An 18383-nucleotide genomic window follows, 5' to 3' on the forward strand; every position below is an offset into this window, starting at 1 on the left:
AACTCCCTTCACAAGCTTCATTTCTTTCAGGCACAAAAGCTCAAGCTCCAACAAGATTATTATGTTTAAATTAAAATACATATGTGCATGAAGGAAAAGGTGCCCTTTTTTTCAATTTGATTAGAAAGACTCTTCTCAAAGGGAAGACTTCACTTTTCTTCCAGTGTTTTTTTACCAGAGTGATAACAATGGATGCACCAAAGTTCTTATTATTTTAAGAGCATAAATTGGGCTGAAAATTTCCTTTTTAGGATCCTGCTACACCTCTGAAAAAGAACTGAATTCTGGAGAAACACTTGGCATAACACCATTCATTAATGTGTATATTTATTACTATTATAACAGTCCTACTATTACCAGTGTGGGAATGTGATCATTCCAATAAAAATATGTTCCAGCAATTTATTACTATCATGAACTAGGTAACTCATTTTAATTACTCAGATTTTAAGTTCCAGTTCTTAAATATCCCCCCAGATATTGATGAGCCTGTTAAAATGGTATCTTTTGTGTGACCTGACACAAATCCACTAATTTCTGCATTTCCCCCCTTTTTATTAAACAAGCCAAAATAAGTCTTCCTTAAATCTCATAGTAATAGATCTTGACCTTAGGAATAAAATAATTGGGGGAAGGGCTTTTTTCCTGATTATTTCCTGATTTTTCCAACATCCTTTTGAAATGATGATGCTAACAAGTATGCAGCTGCTCACTGCTGGTCTCACTGAATGCATCTGGATGTAACACCATTTTCCAATCTATTACTAGTTGTACCTACACATCCAAATTCAGATTAGCTAGTTCCTTACAAAACAGTGTAGGACACATGTGGAGTTATAATCTACATTGACGCCCTGGGTCATTTTTAGGATCCTACATTTCCAGCATGGTCTTTCCTCCTGTAAGTGTACCTTGAATTCTTTCTTCACAAGATGTGGAGTTTAACCACAACATTTCTGGACATGACCTGCTTGCCAAACAATTCACATTAAGCTCTCCTCTTCATTGTTTACTTCTTTTCTAACCAAAAATACTTCAGAATATTTTAAAATTTTCTTCTGGGTTATTGAAGAAATTGTTAAACAGGAGTACAGTCTAACTTGCTGCAGCTGTTCAGTCAGTAATGATGACACAAAAATGATTCAGCACTAAATAGTTCATAACCTCTTAACATACAATCTGGAGATATTGTAAAACATATTTAAAATCAGAATGCAATGAAATGAAAAGGTTTAAATATGCTGAAGCATAGCCTTTGTTTCCCTAATCAGCTAAACATTTGCAATCTCCTCCCATATTCATTTGATAAGATCCATTCTGTACTTTGTCATTAACAATTAATCTTCCAGGCTTCTAATTTTCTTCTAGCTGTTTCTTTCAGCAGTTTTCCTCATGCAAGATTCAGGGCTGATCTCAAGCTGTCTAGACCACACACATTTGGATAGGATTTCCTCACATTTTTGAAACTTTTTACTTTTCCACACTTCAAAAACTGGCACTAGCATTATTTTAGTTTGTAAGAAATATTTCAAGGTTCATTAAAAATCAGCACTTAAAAGTTTTAAGAGTATGTGCTTACTGTTCTGCTTTATTTTTAATAAATTCTCTCAAGTTTACATGAATAAAGAAGAGGAACTTGCCTGAAGTCTGAAACCTTTCTGTCTTTTTAACATGCTACAATGCAGATGCTCTGACCAGGTGGGGCTGATGAAACTGCACAATTTATAGCAATGTACCACGATGTGTACACAGCAATCTGATAAAATAAAATCAAAATTTTAAGTTTGGCTTTCAACATGTTGAAAACATCAAAAAATTTAACAAAAGGTCATGGCAGAACAAAGAAAAGCATTTGTAATGGTATTACAGGGGTGACTTTCAATTAACACCAGCCTCTCTTCTTTGCTCTCTTCCACGTCAGAACATTCTGCCTTTACCACAGCTAAGCTGTGCATCAATAATCATCATGATTTTCTCCAATTGTTGTTTCACAAAGTGCTGACATTCACTGAATGTGAGGACAGCAGGTCCAAGCTGAGTGAGAGGCAGATGGTGCCAGGTGAGAACTATCACCACGCCAGACAGGAATTTCCAGTGTAACCAATGTCTGAAGTCAGTAACACCCTGCAATGCTGCTTGTTGCCCTTCCTCATTCTGCTTTCAGCATCAGTCTTAGAAACTTCATCTTGAAGCAGTCTTCACTTCTACGTGCACATTTAAGCACCTTTTCCATCAGTTTGGTACCTTTTGACAGCTTCTGAAGATGAGCTGAGCTTCCATTCATTTTCTGATGAGTCTGGCAAGCCAGATGACCCATTTGCTAGTCTGTTCCCAACACTGACATTTTCTAACATGTTCTTTCTTTTCTTTCCCTCTCTGTTATGGCATCCATTAGGTAATTCAAGCTGGAAGGCATCTCAGGTTGTCTCCTGTCCAGTCTCTGCTCAAAGCATGCTCAGCCATGAGGTCAGACTCTCCATTGCTTAGGGCTTTTCTCCTGTCTGGTCTTGAAAACCCTAAGGATCGAGTCAGCACAACCTCTCTGGGCAGCCTGTTCCACAGCCTGACCATCCCAAGCTGTTCCTCACACTCAGCTGGAAATTCTCCCATTTCAGCCTGTGTGTGCTGTCTGCCCATCCTGTCCTCACACACCCCTGTGCACTGGCTCCACCTTTGCAAAAACCTTCCTGCAGCACTGCAAGGCTGCCATTAGGTCTCTGAGGCTGCCTCTTCTCCAGGCTGAACAAGCTGCTCTCCCTCAGCCTCTCCTCATACAGAACCTGCCCCAGCCCAATGAACATTTGGGTAACCCACCAGAATCCATGGAAGCTCAAGGGCACACCAAAGGTCAGGAAAAACCGTGGAAAAATCTTAAATCCTAAATTCAGAAAATAACAACAGCAAAAGGCTGCTCTCAATGTGCTGGCTCATCTTTGCTTTTCCTGGTAAATGAATGACAATTAAGGCTTCAACAATAAAGTGTGTGTGACAGTAGCCTCATGTCTGGAAGCAGACAAGGTTGAGAAGTAGTCATAAAGTCATGTAGTCATAAAGACAAATGGCCTACTACACTTCTCACAAGCAGACAAGAGAAAGGAAATCCCAACAGTAAACAATTATCTATTGGGGAAAAACTAGATATGCTGTCCTTTGTACTGGTCATCATTCCACTGGCGTGGAATGATGTTGGTTGGTTTTTTGGGGTCTTTTTTAACTTTTGCCCTTTCTACATTAAAGCAGCATCCAATTTTCAGATTTCTCATTCATATGAAGATTTGACAACCTATGTATTCACTAATTAAGGAATAAGGAAATTTGTGACAGTACATCCTGTCATTAAATATTCATCCTTTAATGCAAATAAATAAATGGACATCTGTCAAGGGTCAGTACTCTATCAGCTACATTTACTTTTTTTTTTCTCTGCAACAGCTGCCACCTTTCGTTGAAGGAAGGTTCAAGTAAAAAAACCAAACCCATCAGTTTCTGAAGTCATAACTGCTTCTCTTTGGTTAAGACAAAATCCTATGGGAAAAGCAAAGCAGATTATTTGTGAAACAGTTTGAGAAATCCTTAACTTGTTACATATGCCAAAACAGACAGTCTTTCACAGCTCAGGAACACTTCAGAAAGGGCAACAGATGCACAGTCCTCCCAGGACTTAACTGCAGCATCATTTCAGAGGCATAAATACACACTTGGCCACTATTCCTCTTTTCCTCTTCTTCATATCACAAAAATGTGCTGGCTAAGTAAAGGAATTAAAAGTACATTCCTTTCCTGCCACATTTTACCCCAAACTGAGCCCTTATAAAACAATTCTCATTCCCTTTACCATCATTTAATCTTTCTTAAACCAAACTCCAGTTTTTATCTCCTTACAGTATTTTCTCCCAGTGATTTCCTCAACAATTTCCTATCACAATTTCCTGTTATGTTCTGTTCCTGCTCTTAATCTTCATTTTCCATCTGTACATGTACTTTTTTCAGAGATCAGAACCATACAGTTTAAAGTTATCTTTCACTTTCCAGTTCCTTTCATGCTACGCCTGACATTATTAAATATACTCTCTACCTTCTTTTTCTAAAATAAGTTTCTACTACTACTCCTTTTTGTAGTCTTTGACTAGTCTTCTCATTTTCTCATTCTTTCCAACTTATACCTTCTTCTCTTATTATGTTCCTCTGCAAAGACCCTGCTACAATCTGTTCTTTCTTTACCCTTCCCTGCACATATTTCTTCACATTTCCTTCCTCATCTCAACCTGGCCCCTCACCATTGGTCTCTTTTGCCTTTCTTTTTTCTCCTCTTTCACCAGAACACTGTAACCAAGTGACTGCTCCAAGTCAAGCAACTATTTAAAAAGTCTATAGACTTTCTCTCGTTATTTATTGCTGCCTTTACTAGAAAGCTCTCCCAAAACAAAGGTTATACAGAATTGTAGAATTGTTTAGAAGAAAATCTTTAACATCATCAAGTTCAAACAGAAATAAAAAATAATTTCCCCAAAAGCACTCCAACTTTTAAATTATCGAATTCCATTTCAGATTCATCACCAAGCAAAAGAAATAAAAGAGAAAAGTAACATCTTAAAAATGTATGTTTTGTCACATTTTCACTCCCAGCGTGACCTTATCTTATCTGAGGACTATTCCATCAATAAGAACCAAAAGAAAACTGTCAGATTCTTTCAGCATTTTTTCCCTAACATCCCTCTACTCACTCCTTGCAGGTATATCTTAGATCATACACTAGAGAATGCAAGGGCAAACTGGAATAATTGAAGTTCCTCTGCAAACTGAATTGCCTTTCAACATCGAAGACAATTTGAATCAACTGTATCATCCACAACAAGAACCCTGTGTTTAGCATTAGCACTGCAGAGAATTGCCTCTTCACTGAGAAGCAAAACATCCAATTAGCCTCCTCTCCCCCAGATTTTCACCAGTCCCGCAAAGTAGTTTGTTTCATTCATTCATGTTACAAGGTCTGATACAATTTGAAAACCTTCAGTGTGTATCAGCTGTTCTATATTAAAAACATATATCCCCACACAGATTTGTCTATGCATAATCCCTTCAAGAAAAAAACACACTTCACATTTACTTTACATTTACAGGGTTTAAGTGCATCCAGGAGCCCCTACCACAGTCAGCACACTTATTAATTCTTTGCAGAAACTCTCTGGACATTGTGGAAGTATCAAATCCTGCCTGTGACAGTAGCCTGCAGTGACTGAGCCAGCTCAGTAGCCTCTTACAGGTGAGAGCAGAGGATGTGATCTGACAGAAGGGTTTAAAAAGGAAGCAAATGAAAAGTAGATTAAAAGCTTTTTGGAGGACATAGGAACACGTGACAGAAAGTTAGGACTGAGGAATATGGGATGGAAAGTTAGGACATTAGGCATGGGATTTTAAACAGAAGCTAGATAGGAGTACTAAGATCGACCTGTCATGCTGAGGAGCAACAGTGATGAAATAAGGAGGTATGAAAGAAGAGAATATACCAGGTAAGTTATTGCCTTTTGCATCACAAGTTATCGAGAGCTCTAAGGGCAAATTACTAAATCAAAGCAAAAACTCTGGGCCCTCTGTAGCACAGATGCAGCATCCCAATACAGCTAATTCTAGGTCTTGTGACGAGAAGTGAAATGTTCTAAAATAATCCTAGAATTAGAAAAACCACAGAGCTTGTTAAAAATGCCCATGCGCGTTTTATTAATAAAAACTAACAGTGCCAAGGTTAAACAAGTCAAACAATTATAGTCTCTTTATATTTCATAAAATATTACAGAAAAGTTTATTTGTGTTTCAATAAAAAGACTACTGTCTTAGAATAGGCAGCTGACAGTATTTGTGCAGTTAATTGTTTGTGAATAAATTTAAAAAGACTACCACCTGCCCTGAAATTACTTTTATAAAAATGAACTATTAAAAATGATTGACAAATTTTGAGTTAAAAAACTTAAAACATTCTCTATATTTAATTTCAACTTTATAATAGATTACAGGAAGATGCTTATGAAACAAATACAAACATTTGTTTCAGTACATGTCTTTATATGATAGACTTATAAGTATGTAAACAACTATATAATAAAAAGTTTCCAAAGACTGCCTGTAAGAAATCAGGCAAATTTTACCATAAGCAATAAATCATTCCAAACCTTCAAGACATTTTATATAGCTGCACCAACTGGCAGTAAACATTTGCCAAAAACTTTGTAATTCATATGTCCCAACATACAGTGAAAAGTATAAACTTGATGGAATCATAATGTTAGATATAATTTAAGGGAAAATAAGTTCACAACAACATTCCTAGAATTTAACATGTAAAAAAGTAGGACGTATCTTTCTTGTTTGGTTCTTTGGACACTGCATGATTAACAAAAAACACTACTACATTAGCTCACTATCCCTCAAAAAGTGGCATAATCAAAATACACTCCAAATAAATTGCCATTCAGTGTATTCATTTTCCACAGAAGGATAGTATTTTATTTCTCAATGATGTGTCTACATTTTCTTTAGCAAACTTTGAAAGAACATTTGGGGCAAAATTCTTTTTCCTTCAAGTAAAAAAGAAATCCCAAACAAAAAACAACCAACAAACCAAAAACCCCTAAAACAAGAGTAAATAAAGGCTCTGCATTAACACACTGGTATCAAAAACACACATCCACACCACATTTAAAAATATCCTACATAAAACAATCCTTGTTTGCTTATCAGAGGTGCAATTTCTAAACTCAGAACTGCTTACCAATATTCTCCTTGGGGGATGGGGCAAAGTAATTTGAGACACTTCTCCCTAGAACAATTTATTCCTGAAGCCTGCTGAATTTTAACAAAAAAATAGTCTACAAGCAAAGGGCATCAGTCGTCATCATCATTTTCATTAAAATCATCGTCATCATCATCGTCATCCCCAACATAAGAAACTGGTGTTTCAACTCTGGAGCCACTATACTGAGATCCATTGGAACTTGTAGCCAACATTCCATCTCCACCATTGGAAAAGTCACTGAAAAAGAAAAAAAATCCAGTTGGCATTGCTTCACGATCTCTCCCCTATCTAGTCATTCCTTTAATAAATCTGCCACGGCCACTTTATAAACTGTCTTTAGTGTATGTCCAAGCTGTCTCCAAAAGGTGAAACAGTCTCAAGTAATTTTGAAGTGGTTTTTATTAGGTTTCTTCCTTTCGTTTTTTAATATAAAAATTAAACTTTCTCACAGGCACTTCATAAATATGTTTTTCAGGTTCCTTCTAAAGTACATTTAGTGTTAAGGCTACAAAGCCAAGCTCTTTAGTATTTTTGTGTAGCACTGAACACTTGCAAGTGAATCATGTGTTTCAGAGTCACTAATCTTGAATAAAAGACCTGGAAAATTAATAGCTTTTCCTTAACTCCTTGATAATACTTAGCAAACTGTCATGTGCTGTATTTTTAATTTGAAACTTTTCTTCTCATTGTGCAGTATTTTGTTTTAATAGAGCCAGAAAATTCCTGCCTCCATTATTAATTGCTACTCTGCCAATCTATTTAATTGCCAACTTTCTAAATAGTTTGGTAAACTATTATACTTGACCACAAATTCATGACAAAATGGGGTTTTAAATTCGCAAAAATATCTCCCTTCTGAGTATCAAAAGTACAAAATTATCTCCCTTGAAAGAATTCATCATTTAAAAATTGCTTTCAAAAACATATTTGCTAGTAATTTTTTAAATGCTGATCCAGCTAATGCACACATTCAATCATGCACACTTGCTGCTGTATGGAGCCAATTCAATGGTCTATAATCACACAGAATGAAACTGCCAGGGTACACCCTATAAACTCACAGGAAAAACATATCCAGTAAGACACCTGCAAGCACTTCTGCTGTTCTGCACACTTATTCAGCAGCAAGATACTAAGATATCTGTGAGATGTAGGCAGATGACCCACAACAGGTCTGCCATAATTATCTGCAAAAGCAGTTTCAAAAAAAGAGATTATTCTTGTGTTTTTGTAAACTTTGAAAGTACAAACCCAAAATCCATTCTCCTCTCTTTTAGATAAAAACAACTGGATTTCATAACGCGAGTATCCTACTGAGTAAGGCAAACAAACTGGGATGAAAGTATTGGTAGCAGCATCTTCAGACTTCTGCAGACTTTCTTTAGAGACCTTGTTAAATAAATGTACAGCCTTTATTTGCCTTGGCAGCACAACTTGTCTTGCCATGAGTGTTCATTGCTATTGCCATGAATATTCATATATATCCTATAATTAAATATAATTTGTCACGGCCCTTTTACAAACTCCTAAGAAATTGAAATGTTGGAAGTTCTTGTACTCTCACCAAGATAATGAACCCCAGTCAGCCTCTGGTTCTCTATTGGTCTCTGGCTAACAGTGGCCTACTCAAATTTCAAAGTCTTAAAAACACATGGTGCTCTTTTTCACTACCCTATGCTCATTACCACAGAAGGAAACTTACTCAAAACAGAGATTTTAGGTACTGTTCAGCATCTCTAAAGATATTTTGGCAGAATTCTCACTCAAGCTTCAGTTCCCTTGCACAAAACATGCAGAACTTAATTTAAGCATTTGTTACGAATGTCAAGCGTTTCAATGATCACAGAATCAATTAGGTTAGAAAAGACCTCAGAGATCACAGAATCCAACTGCTGAATATTTGACTCATTTTACAACCTTGTGGAGCTCACAGAAGGACATATTTTTGATTAATACACTAATAAGAAACTAGTGAGTAACAAAGTTGAATACTAGTTACGGTTTATCACGCTACCAGCTTCTGTGATTGCTGTTTAAAACACAAAGGTCAAAATATTTTTTTAAGTTAGACACTAATGATCAAGGGTTAATCTTTCCAGTACTCTATCTTTAGAGAAGTATCTGTTTTCTTGTCACAAACTGTAAACTAGAAAAAAACCCCAAACAAACAACACATTCAAGAATAACACCACTCTAACACCTTTCCAGTATACAGGAAAGGATTTCCTTATTGACACTACTAAGAACCACCACAGAAGTGATGTCTGAGAATAAATTTAAAACACATACCTACAGCCTATTTAATCAAAACAGAACTTGCTTCATGAAGCATTTAATATCCAATCTCTCTGATGACCACAGATTTTAAAAACTAATTGAAAATTTCATCTCACCTGGCTGAAAATCTTGTGCCGTTTGATGCAGAACCTATTGAAGATGTGACATATACACTGCTGATTGATCCCTGAGCCATTTCTGTAAAACAAACAACATGCTTCTCAGGAATCCTTCCAAACACACCCATCTAATTCAGTGGAAATGCTTCATCCTTTAAAGTCCAGAAAAGGAGTCTTGCAGCCCAAACAACAAAACATATTTATGTACTATATCCAAATCAGCATAATTCTAAAAAAAGCTAGTGCAAGCAACAATAAAATTTCAAAATACATTTCAAAAAACCATTTGTTTTGAAGTGAGCAAGACAGATGATTTCAGTATTTGTCATATGCTTGCACTTCACTACCTTTTGCCTTTGCAAGTGAATCAAGCATAAATACTGTTCTCTTAAAAGAATTACATACTGCAAAGATCTACTTGTGTGGCTTAATGCAAAATGTTTTGCAAAGAGCAACACTCCACTCTTTATGAATCACTATATTATCTGCTCCCTAAGATACACTAAAAAGCAGACAAATTTCAGAACTTGACAGAAATCTTTACCACAAATCAATGGAAATTATCCAATCTAAGGTATTTTCATGTGTTTTCTTAGGGTCCTATATTAAGGAGGAAAAAAATCAACTCTTTTTGGTGTAACTAACCTGTCACATATGGTTGCAGAGCTTTAGGAACCAAACTCCTTGCAATTTTTAGGTCCTCTGCTGAACAGCTTCCAGATTCTAGCCCACAAGCCATTCCCATTCGTTTTAGTACTTCTATATCATCATGAATTTCAAACGTATTGTCAAAATTAAATAGATATTCAAACCTGGAGAGGAAAAAATGTCTCAATTAACTTCAACAACTTTAACTACCTTTCCATTTTCAGGAATTGCAGCATTTCAAAAGCTTTACACACAGTGTTAAGTGTGCTAGTGACACATCACATTAAGCAATCAATTTTCAAGATTTATGTATTTGCTTGTGACTGTTTACATTCAGTTTTTATTTAGCTGATGAAAAATACAGCTTTTTGAAGCAAAAGTGGAGAACAGCAGCTCTGAAAGTGAAATCCATTTTCAATTCCACTGGCTGCATTCCATGGTGTTAAAGACAAAGGAGAACACTGCTTGGTTAAGTAAGATGTAAAATGTCAAGAGAGATGCCTAGTATCTCTAGATAGCAAGTCTTAAATAAGTTATCAAATGTGAATCAATTAGTCTATTGATTAAAAGAATATATAAAACAGCTGTCTGAAGTGCATGTTCTCAATATACAAAAGGCACAAGTAAAGTAAGTTTGTATTTAACCTTTAACAAATCTACATGAACATTTATACAAACTCAGAGCTCCACCAAAGGCCAAATGGCAAACTTTGTTGGCTTACTTGTCATTTGAAATACTGCAGTCGATCACTGTCTTCTTGCTGGTGTTCACAATGATAAAAGGCAGATGGATGACAGAATTGGAGGGGGGAGGTCGGTTTGCCTGCTGCTCTGCTTGACGGTTCCGCTGCACCAGGTTCTTAAAGGCAATTTGCTAGAAAAAGCAACAGTGGTATCAAAGCATGAATGAAGCTTTTGGGATCATGTTAACAAAACTCCTAAGGATTCCAGCAATGATTGCAGAAGTAAATGCAGAAAAGGACAGTGTTTACCATATTTCTGCATGTTAAGATGCAACAAGAGTCACAGATCACAGTATTAAAAAAGGCAACCCAGTAAAACTTTACTGAGGAAAAAAAAGCATATTCTACTAACTACACCAGCACAGCTCCTTGGACAGATTCCTGGCAGAATGGAGAGAGAACAATAACTGAAAAAATAAATTTTCCCATAGCATCCTATCTCCTCTCCATTTACGCCTCCCTACTAGCTGCTGCACTCCAAAAAATGTTAATACTGAAATTAATTATATACAAAAAAAGTTAATTTTTGGGATTTGAATATCTGGCATTAGGTTTCTGAATTACCCATTTAAGATTAGTGACTTTAACATCTTACCAAAATTGCTTTTTACAATGGAATGTTCCTATTTTAAAAACTAGCAATTTGAATAATTAAAAACCATAGAAACTCAAGTAATAAATCACACAGTAAGCTACTGAACAAAGAAAAATATTTTTCTGGTCACAAAATCAAATGAAATAAACAATAATTAAGACCAAAATCCAAAGCCAACACAGAGACTGATAAAAATCAGGCAGCTGTCTATACTTTTGAGATTCTCATTCCCACTGTGTAGGCAACACAGCTACCCAGGAATACATTTCTGTGGACCAGCAGCACAGTGACTTGGGAAATACACTATTGCTTCCCCAGGTGTAGTAAGGGAAATCTGGGAAGGAGTTCAGTCACTGTTTCACAGTGGTCCAGCCACTTCCATACCAGGGGCAGCAAGTCTCCAGCAAGGCACAATGCAGAGCACCATGACAGACAACTTGTACAGTCACATAATTTTATCTATGGATGCTAACACAGAAGAAAATTCTAGATGCCTGTATCTGGTTCAGTTCCTGAACCAAACTGGAAAATTCAGAGGGTATGGTATGAAATACTTCTATCAACATAAATCCTGTTTAAACATACTTGAAACTCCAAATAAATTCATCATAACTAATGGAAGGTTGATGGCATCCCCAACAGCAATGGCCAAGCATGGTCCCAGCTAAACTACAATGTTAAATAAAGCTGCATACACCTTTATCCTGAAATTCACCTCTAGCCTTCCTAGAAGTTCCCATCCCTCAGACTGGGATAAAACAAGAGGAATACAGATATAAGTTACCTTGCCCTATAGACAAGAGTACCTTGACTGTACCTGTAGAATGAGTTCTTGTAGCTGAGACTGTTTTTGCTTTATTCTTTCAATTCTTCTCTGTTTCTCCACCTTAAGACAGACGAAAAGGACTGGTCAGTTTGTTGGTTTTAAGTAGCATTTTATGCAACATTTTCTCCCTTTAAAATCATTTCAATACCAGAGCACTGGAGGTAGGAAATATAGCAATCAATCATTAAGGTTGTACACATAATTTAGAGACTTAACTATCAAGACACATCAAGTACTACCTATGGACACAAACAAAAAGCAGAATTAGAGCCCTGTGGAATAAAATACAACAACCTGTGAAGAAGATAAAAGCATCTTTGCAAACAGAATATTTGAGTTATGCCTCAAAGGGTTACTGGAATTCTCTCAAAGAGGCAAAGATAGACAAAAAGGATCTATTTATGTAGAGTTTATTGACATTGGAGGTATTGGAGAAGATCCATCAAAGATGGTTAAAGACAGGAAGCCGCTATGGAGCCCAAGGTTGAGACCTCACAGTATTTAATATGTACTAAATAATAACAAAAGAGCTAAGAGACTAAAAGCTAGGAAATGCACAGCTTTCTTAGTGGATGAAGCTCCCCAGAGATTCCCATGGGGATTAAACTGACAGACTGTTACTCTAACAACAATCAGATTAAGGTGACAGAATCTGCTGGCAATGCTGGGTTACCTGCATAGTAAAAAGAGTTTGTCATAAAGCAAACTCCCAAGTGTCTTACAGCATTTTGTGATTACATCACTTAAATTATTTCTGGTAAATATAGTGTGGTATGTGTGAGAAAACAAGCTAATGCATGCACACTTTAGAAATAAAATGACATTCAGTAGAGATCTAAAATTGCAGTATCTGCAAAATCCCTCAGCTCACTATACTGTGACAGCCAAAAACTTGAATTATTAGGCAAGAAAGAGAGTACCAAACAGGAATTATCACTACATTACTCTATGAAGCAGAATGCTTACATCTTGAATTCTGTAGGTCTGATGGTTCTATTTCAAGACAAGTACATGAAAGAGCAATCAGGATCATCAGTGATACAGAACAGATTTTACACAAGAGAATAATGAATAAATTAGGACTGTACTGAAAGGAGAATGAAATAATGGGGAAGAACATGAGAGAGATCCCTATAAAACAATGAACAGGATGGAGAAAGCAAATAAGGAATGACTAGTTCATCATCACTTCCAATTAAAAAAAATATTCAGCAGATATCAACATATCAAGATGTTCAAAACCAAACAAAAGATGTCATAAGAAGCTTCTCATGCACCTGAAACTCACTGCCACAAAAGTAATTAAAAAAAATAAATGAAAAATCAATTATCTGTATCAAACAAAAATTAGAACCATTCCTTTGTAGATAAGGCACCCAAACACTTTTGTTCCACTTTCCCCCTAACTTTGGCACCTTCTCACTGACATTTTTTGTCCTGTTGAAGGAGTTTAGACTTATTAAGAATAAATACAATGTTTCATTCCATTCAGATGAAGTGAATTTACTCCAGGAAACCTCAGTAACTTTATTATCCTGCAAATCTCAGGCCAGTAAAAAAATCCTGTCAGAATTCACGAATCTCTTTCAGTATAAAGCAGTTCACTTCCTCCCCATGACATGCAATAAGAAAGTCTGACATACTCACTTAAGAGAATTGTCACCAAATGTAAGACCTGCAGCATGGAGATGCCTATATGTAGTGACCTACATGCAACATCTATCATCACAGATCTACTGTCTGTTTGGCATCTGGAGAAAACAAATCTTCCCAACTCCTGAGTACCACTGTCGCAATGTTGGAAATACACAATAATTTTTTACTACCTTCCACTCAGAACCACTTCACATATACTTTTAAAAGCTGTATTTATGACATAGAAGAATTAAACACAGACACATTTGAACAATCTGGAAGTTGAAGAGTGTGTGTTCAGTATATTAAAAATAAAGTAAAAAGAGTCCAAAGAGGACCATGTTGCTACCTCAGAAGATAATAGCCACACATTGTATCAGAACATATTAAAGCTGTAAACATTTACTCAAACACAAAGCCATTGTGAAGTTCCACATGCACATACCTCCAAATTCTGACATTCCTGAGCCGAGTTAGTAGGTAGACCAATCCATTTGATTTCCTTTTTCTCCTTAGAGATAATGTTCATGGCCATAAGGACATTTAAGGCATCATAGACACGTCGTCTAATATTCTTCTGGTCATAAGCCTGCTGTAGACACAGTGCATTAATAAAAAATATACCTGTGTCAAAAATATTTGAAAATAAACATATTACAGCAAATGGGTAAACTCAGTTAATATCTGAACTGTTTCATTTAGCAGTAGGAAAAACAGAAAAAATCTCAAGAGAAATTTCTCTTCCCCCATTCAGTTCACATGTAATTGACTTCCCATATACTTACTGATTCATTTGGTGAAATGTGATTATCAGTGGTAGTGAATTCTGCAACCAACTCGTCTGCCACCTCATTGTATGAGGTGGTTCCTTTTCTCTGTACCTTCTCACAAACCTTCATAGAGAAATGACGTAAACCCTTGCCATTCTTCTCGCCTTTTTTGTTCCGCTTCCTAAATATACGTATAATATATATTTTAAGAAGATTTCAACTTTGGAATATTTGATGTCTCTTTTTCAAATACAGGCACACTGCTGTCAAAAACCCAAGCCTTCCCTTTTCTTCCATTTCTTATCCCTTACCAACCTTCTCTCCTACATTTTTCCCCCTACATTTTACAATAATGACAAACAATTATAGTATCTTGATGCTGAAACACAATATAAATTTATTATTTTGGCAACTTTTCTAGCTTCAGTAGAATCACAAAATCATAGAATAGTTTGGGTTGGAAGCAATCTTTAAAGGCCATCTAGTCCAACCCCCTTGCACTGAGCCAGGGTATCTTCAGCTCAGTGAGGCTGCCCAAAGCTCTATCCAACCTGGCCAGAATTCTTTCCAGTAGCAGACAATAAATTAACAACAGGGATATTACTTGAAGAAGTCAATAAATAAACCTTCCAAACTTCAAGACAAGAAGAGATAAGGGGATAAATACTAGAACATGAAAACTGAATCAGAGGAGAGAATTTTTTGTCCTTTTAAAAAATTTTTATTTTTAAGTAGCACATAGATTGAGCATTTTCTATGCAATGTGATACTGATACTGACAGAACAGACAAAGTCTGGTATTGGTTGAACTCACTAAACATTACACTATTACTAGAACACAGATTTGAAGTTATACAGTATATGAAATTGCTATTAGAACTTCAAAGTTACAAGATACAAGCAGTATAACAAAGTTTTCTGCTTTGTGAAGTTTTTAAATAAAAATATCCTTGTAACCAGAGGGAAAATACAAGTAGCAACAAAATTAGTTTCAGCAAGGGGAAGTCTCAGTTCTTACATCTCATTTCACTGTATAATTCCAAAGCAGAAATCTATTTATGTGTAACAGGCCAATAATAAATTTAGTCTTAAAGCAACTACATTTAACAAGATGCCCTTAAAAACAAGCTTGCGTGAAAAAACACGTCAAAAGAATGCATGCATTGTATTTAATACTTTTTCTCAAAAAGGACTACATTCTTATTTCAAGTGGCACTCTGGGATATCCTTGTTCAATCAGAAATACACCATATTTTTCTGAAAATACAGCAGCAAAAAGAAATCATAGAATCAAGCCAGACAAATTCCTGTGTCCTTTTAGGAGCTAAATTCTCTAAAAGTTAGTAATGTCAGAATATCTACCAGAGCTTACAGAAAATATTCTGCATTCTTTTACAAGAAATGAAGAGGCACTCATGGTGTGAGTACTCCCTATTTTAGTACAGCAGACTTCAGTGGTGAAGTGCTCTTGATGAAAAGGAAAAGACTTTTGCACACTGCTAGCCTGAGGAGTACATACACTATCACAACACTTAAAACAAAAGTTCCAACACTTTATTAATCCTTTCTAGCTTTCATTTTGCTCACCCAGCAGACCAAGGTGAAGAATCTCCAGTCTGGTTCTGTGATGCAAAATGTGTGTTAGGTGTGTGTGGACTTCCTACCAGGATGGTGTTCTGTGCTGAAGGTCTCTGAGGTGTACCGATAACCTACAGTGAAGAAAAATCATGTGGAAAATGGTAAGAATTCCAAGACATTTGTAAGTGACACAATTGAAATGATGCATTATCCAAACACTAGTACTTTACATACTTCTCTTAGATGCATCTAATTTATACACACATAAAAAACTGACTACAGCTAATATAGTTAGTGCACACCCCAAGAGTTATGGGCATTTATATTTTAACCTCCTTCAATCAGGTTTTCTTGCTTGGTGGATTTCTTAACACTGTTCAGCATAACTTAGACATCATCAAAACACACACACACTCTCTCCCCCCAAGGAAAATGGGGGGGAAAAGGGAGGGAAAAAAACCCCTACCCTACCAAATTATGTATAAGGATGCTGCAGTAAATTACAGTTAAAATATGAATGTAAAAAAATCTGAAAATCAGTAAAACCAGAGAGAAAATGCAGAGCTTTTGCAAGAACCCTCTCTCCTGGTGTCAGCCTCTATCACTAAAGTCAAAACTACTGTGTTAGACACAAGAAAGAATAAGGGTGAATTTTTTTCATCACTGCAGTGAGTGACATCAAATTAGGCAAACCCATTTCACTGCAAACATGTTGAGAGCACACACTTGGCTAAGCACAGTCTTCCAGCCTCCATGTGAATTGTCTTGAAGATGTGGTAATTTGACCATAAGTAATAATAACATACATCATCACATACAACTGTGCCCTCCTATCTCTGAAACTAGCTAAACAAAACACCCACTTTTGCAGGTGATGATTTTATCTCTGAATTGTTTAAAATGTAACTTTCTAGAAAATATGGATTTAGGGGGAAAAATATATCCTATAGATTCCTCTTTTGTAGAAAGATATACCTACTTTTTTGGATTACATTGACCTCCCAGTGGAGACAGCTGGCTGCATCCCTGACATCAGGTAAATGAAAAAAACATCAACCAAACCTAAACCCATAACCATCCACAAGCTTGTTATATTTTCCTGCATACATTCTGTCTGAGCAGCAAAACTTAATTTTTCTTCCTCAAGCCATCTTCAACAGTTAAGTCTCAATAAGAGTAAAATACAAAAACTGAAAATGAAACATTTCATGTGTGAAAGTTACATAGATGGTGCCTAAGGTAGTCTAGTGACTGTAGGATTTCAGCTATCTTGAAAGACAAACAGCTGTATTTTTTCCTAAATATTCTCTTTATATTATGCCACATCTCTGAGCAGTATAAATTTGTTATATCACAGAATGACAGAATGAATAGGTTGGAAGAGACCTTCAAGATCCTCAAGTCCAACCCATGGCCTAAACACCTTAACTAAACCATGGCACCAACTGCCATATCCAGTCTTTTTTTGAACACATCCAGGGATGGTGACTCCACCACCCTCCCCAGGCAGGCCGTTCCAACATTTTATCACTCTTTCTGTGAAAAACTTCTTCCTAATATCCAACCTATATTTCCCTGATGCAGCTTGAGACTGTGTCCCATATCCATTTCTGACAGCCAGAATATCTTAGGTATGCCTTTTCAGGAGCATTGTACCATACTTGAAATGTTTCTGTCTCTTATGTAAAGCCAAATCTCCTCTACTGCTTTTCATAAAGAAAACTTAGAATTGTAGGAGATGGCATGAGGGTGGGGAATGCTGGCACAGGACACATGTGGACCTGCTCACTTTATCCCCATGAAAAAAAGTACTATCAGTTCTGATACTAACTGGTCTGGCTCACCAAATGTCTCCAAAGAGTGAAAACCACCCATGTGCTATTCAAGTAAATAGATTATATGGAGAACTGAAGAAAGCTGTAAACTGGTTTCTATTCCCTAGATGAATTGCCAGAAGACTGCAAGAGATGATTTAACACCTTGCTTGCAGAAAGTCCCACTCTCCAATTCCCAGCCTTACTAATTCCATGAGCAGCCCCACCACTGTACCTCTAGAATTTGTATCACTCTGCAATAAGATGAAAGCCAAACCAGAACAGGGACAGGGTTGAGGAGGAAAATAATTACAGCTGGAGAAAAAACAAACTGGCAGCAGCAAACCCTGAACTTCTACTGCACTCAGAACAGTCCTGAAATATTCAATTCTAGAAAGGAAGAAATGAAGTGTGCACAAATTCACAGGTTCATTTCTAGAGTGGGACAGAGAAGTCATGATTAACATCCACTCTACATTCAAAATCTACTCCGCTGCTTTCATATGAAGAACCCCAAATATAAGACACTCTAGTTCAAATGTTGATATGTTACAGTTGCTTTCCAGAAGACTGAGACTAATTCTACTC

General features: G+C 36.4%; 1 protein-coding gene across 7 annotated transcripts in view; it reads right to left on the reverse strand.

Moving 5' to 3' along the window:
- Positions 1-5708: 5708 nt before the first annotated feature.
- The window catches only part of TFDP1 (transcription factor Dp-1), a 37639-nt gene continuing 24964 nt past the window's right edge, over positions 5709-18383 (reverse strand). For 6 of the 7 annotated variants that reach the window (XM_058824969.1, XM_058824965.1, XM_058824967.1 and 3 more), the window contains exons 5-12: positions 15991-16112; positions 14419-14584; positions 14079-14225; positions 11990-12058; positions 10557-10708; positions 9832-9998; positions 9184-9265; positions 5709-7027 (exon numbers count right to left, since the gene is read on the reverse strand). In XM_058824969.1, the coding sequence (XP_058680952.1) occupies positions 6880-7027; positions 9184-9265; positions 9832-9998; positions 10557-10708; positions 11990-12058; positions 14079-14225; positions 14419-14584; positions 15991-16112 (1053 nt within the window). In that variant the 3' untranslated portion in view covers positions 5709-6879. The remainder of the gene's footprint in view (positions 7028-9183; positions 9266-9831; positions 9999-10556; positions 10709-11989; positions 12059-14078; positions 14226-14418; positions 14585-15990; positions 16113-18383) is intronic. The other variant, XM_058824970.1, reaches the window with a different exon arrangement.

The sequence above is a fragment of the Ammospiza caudacuta genome, chromosome 2 (assembly GCF_027887145.1).
Source record: "Ammospiza caudacuta isolate bAmmCau1 chromosome 2, bAmmCau1.pri, whole genome shotgun sequence".
Classification (NCBI taxonomy): domain Eukaryota; kingdom Metazoa; phylum Chordata; class Aves; order Passeriformes; family Passerellidae; genus Ammospiza; species Ammospiza caudacuta.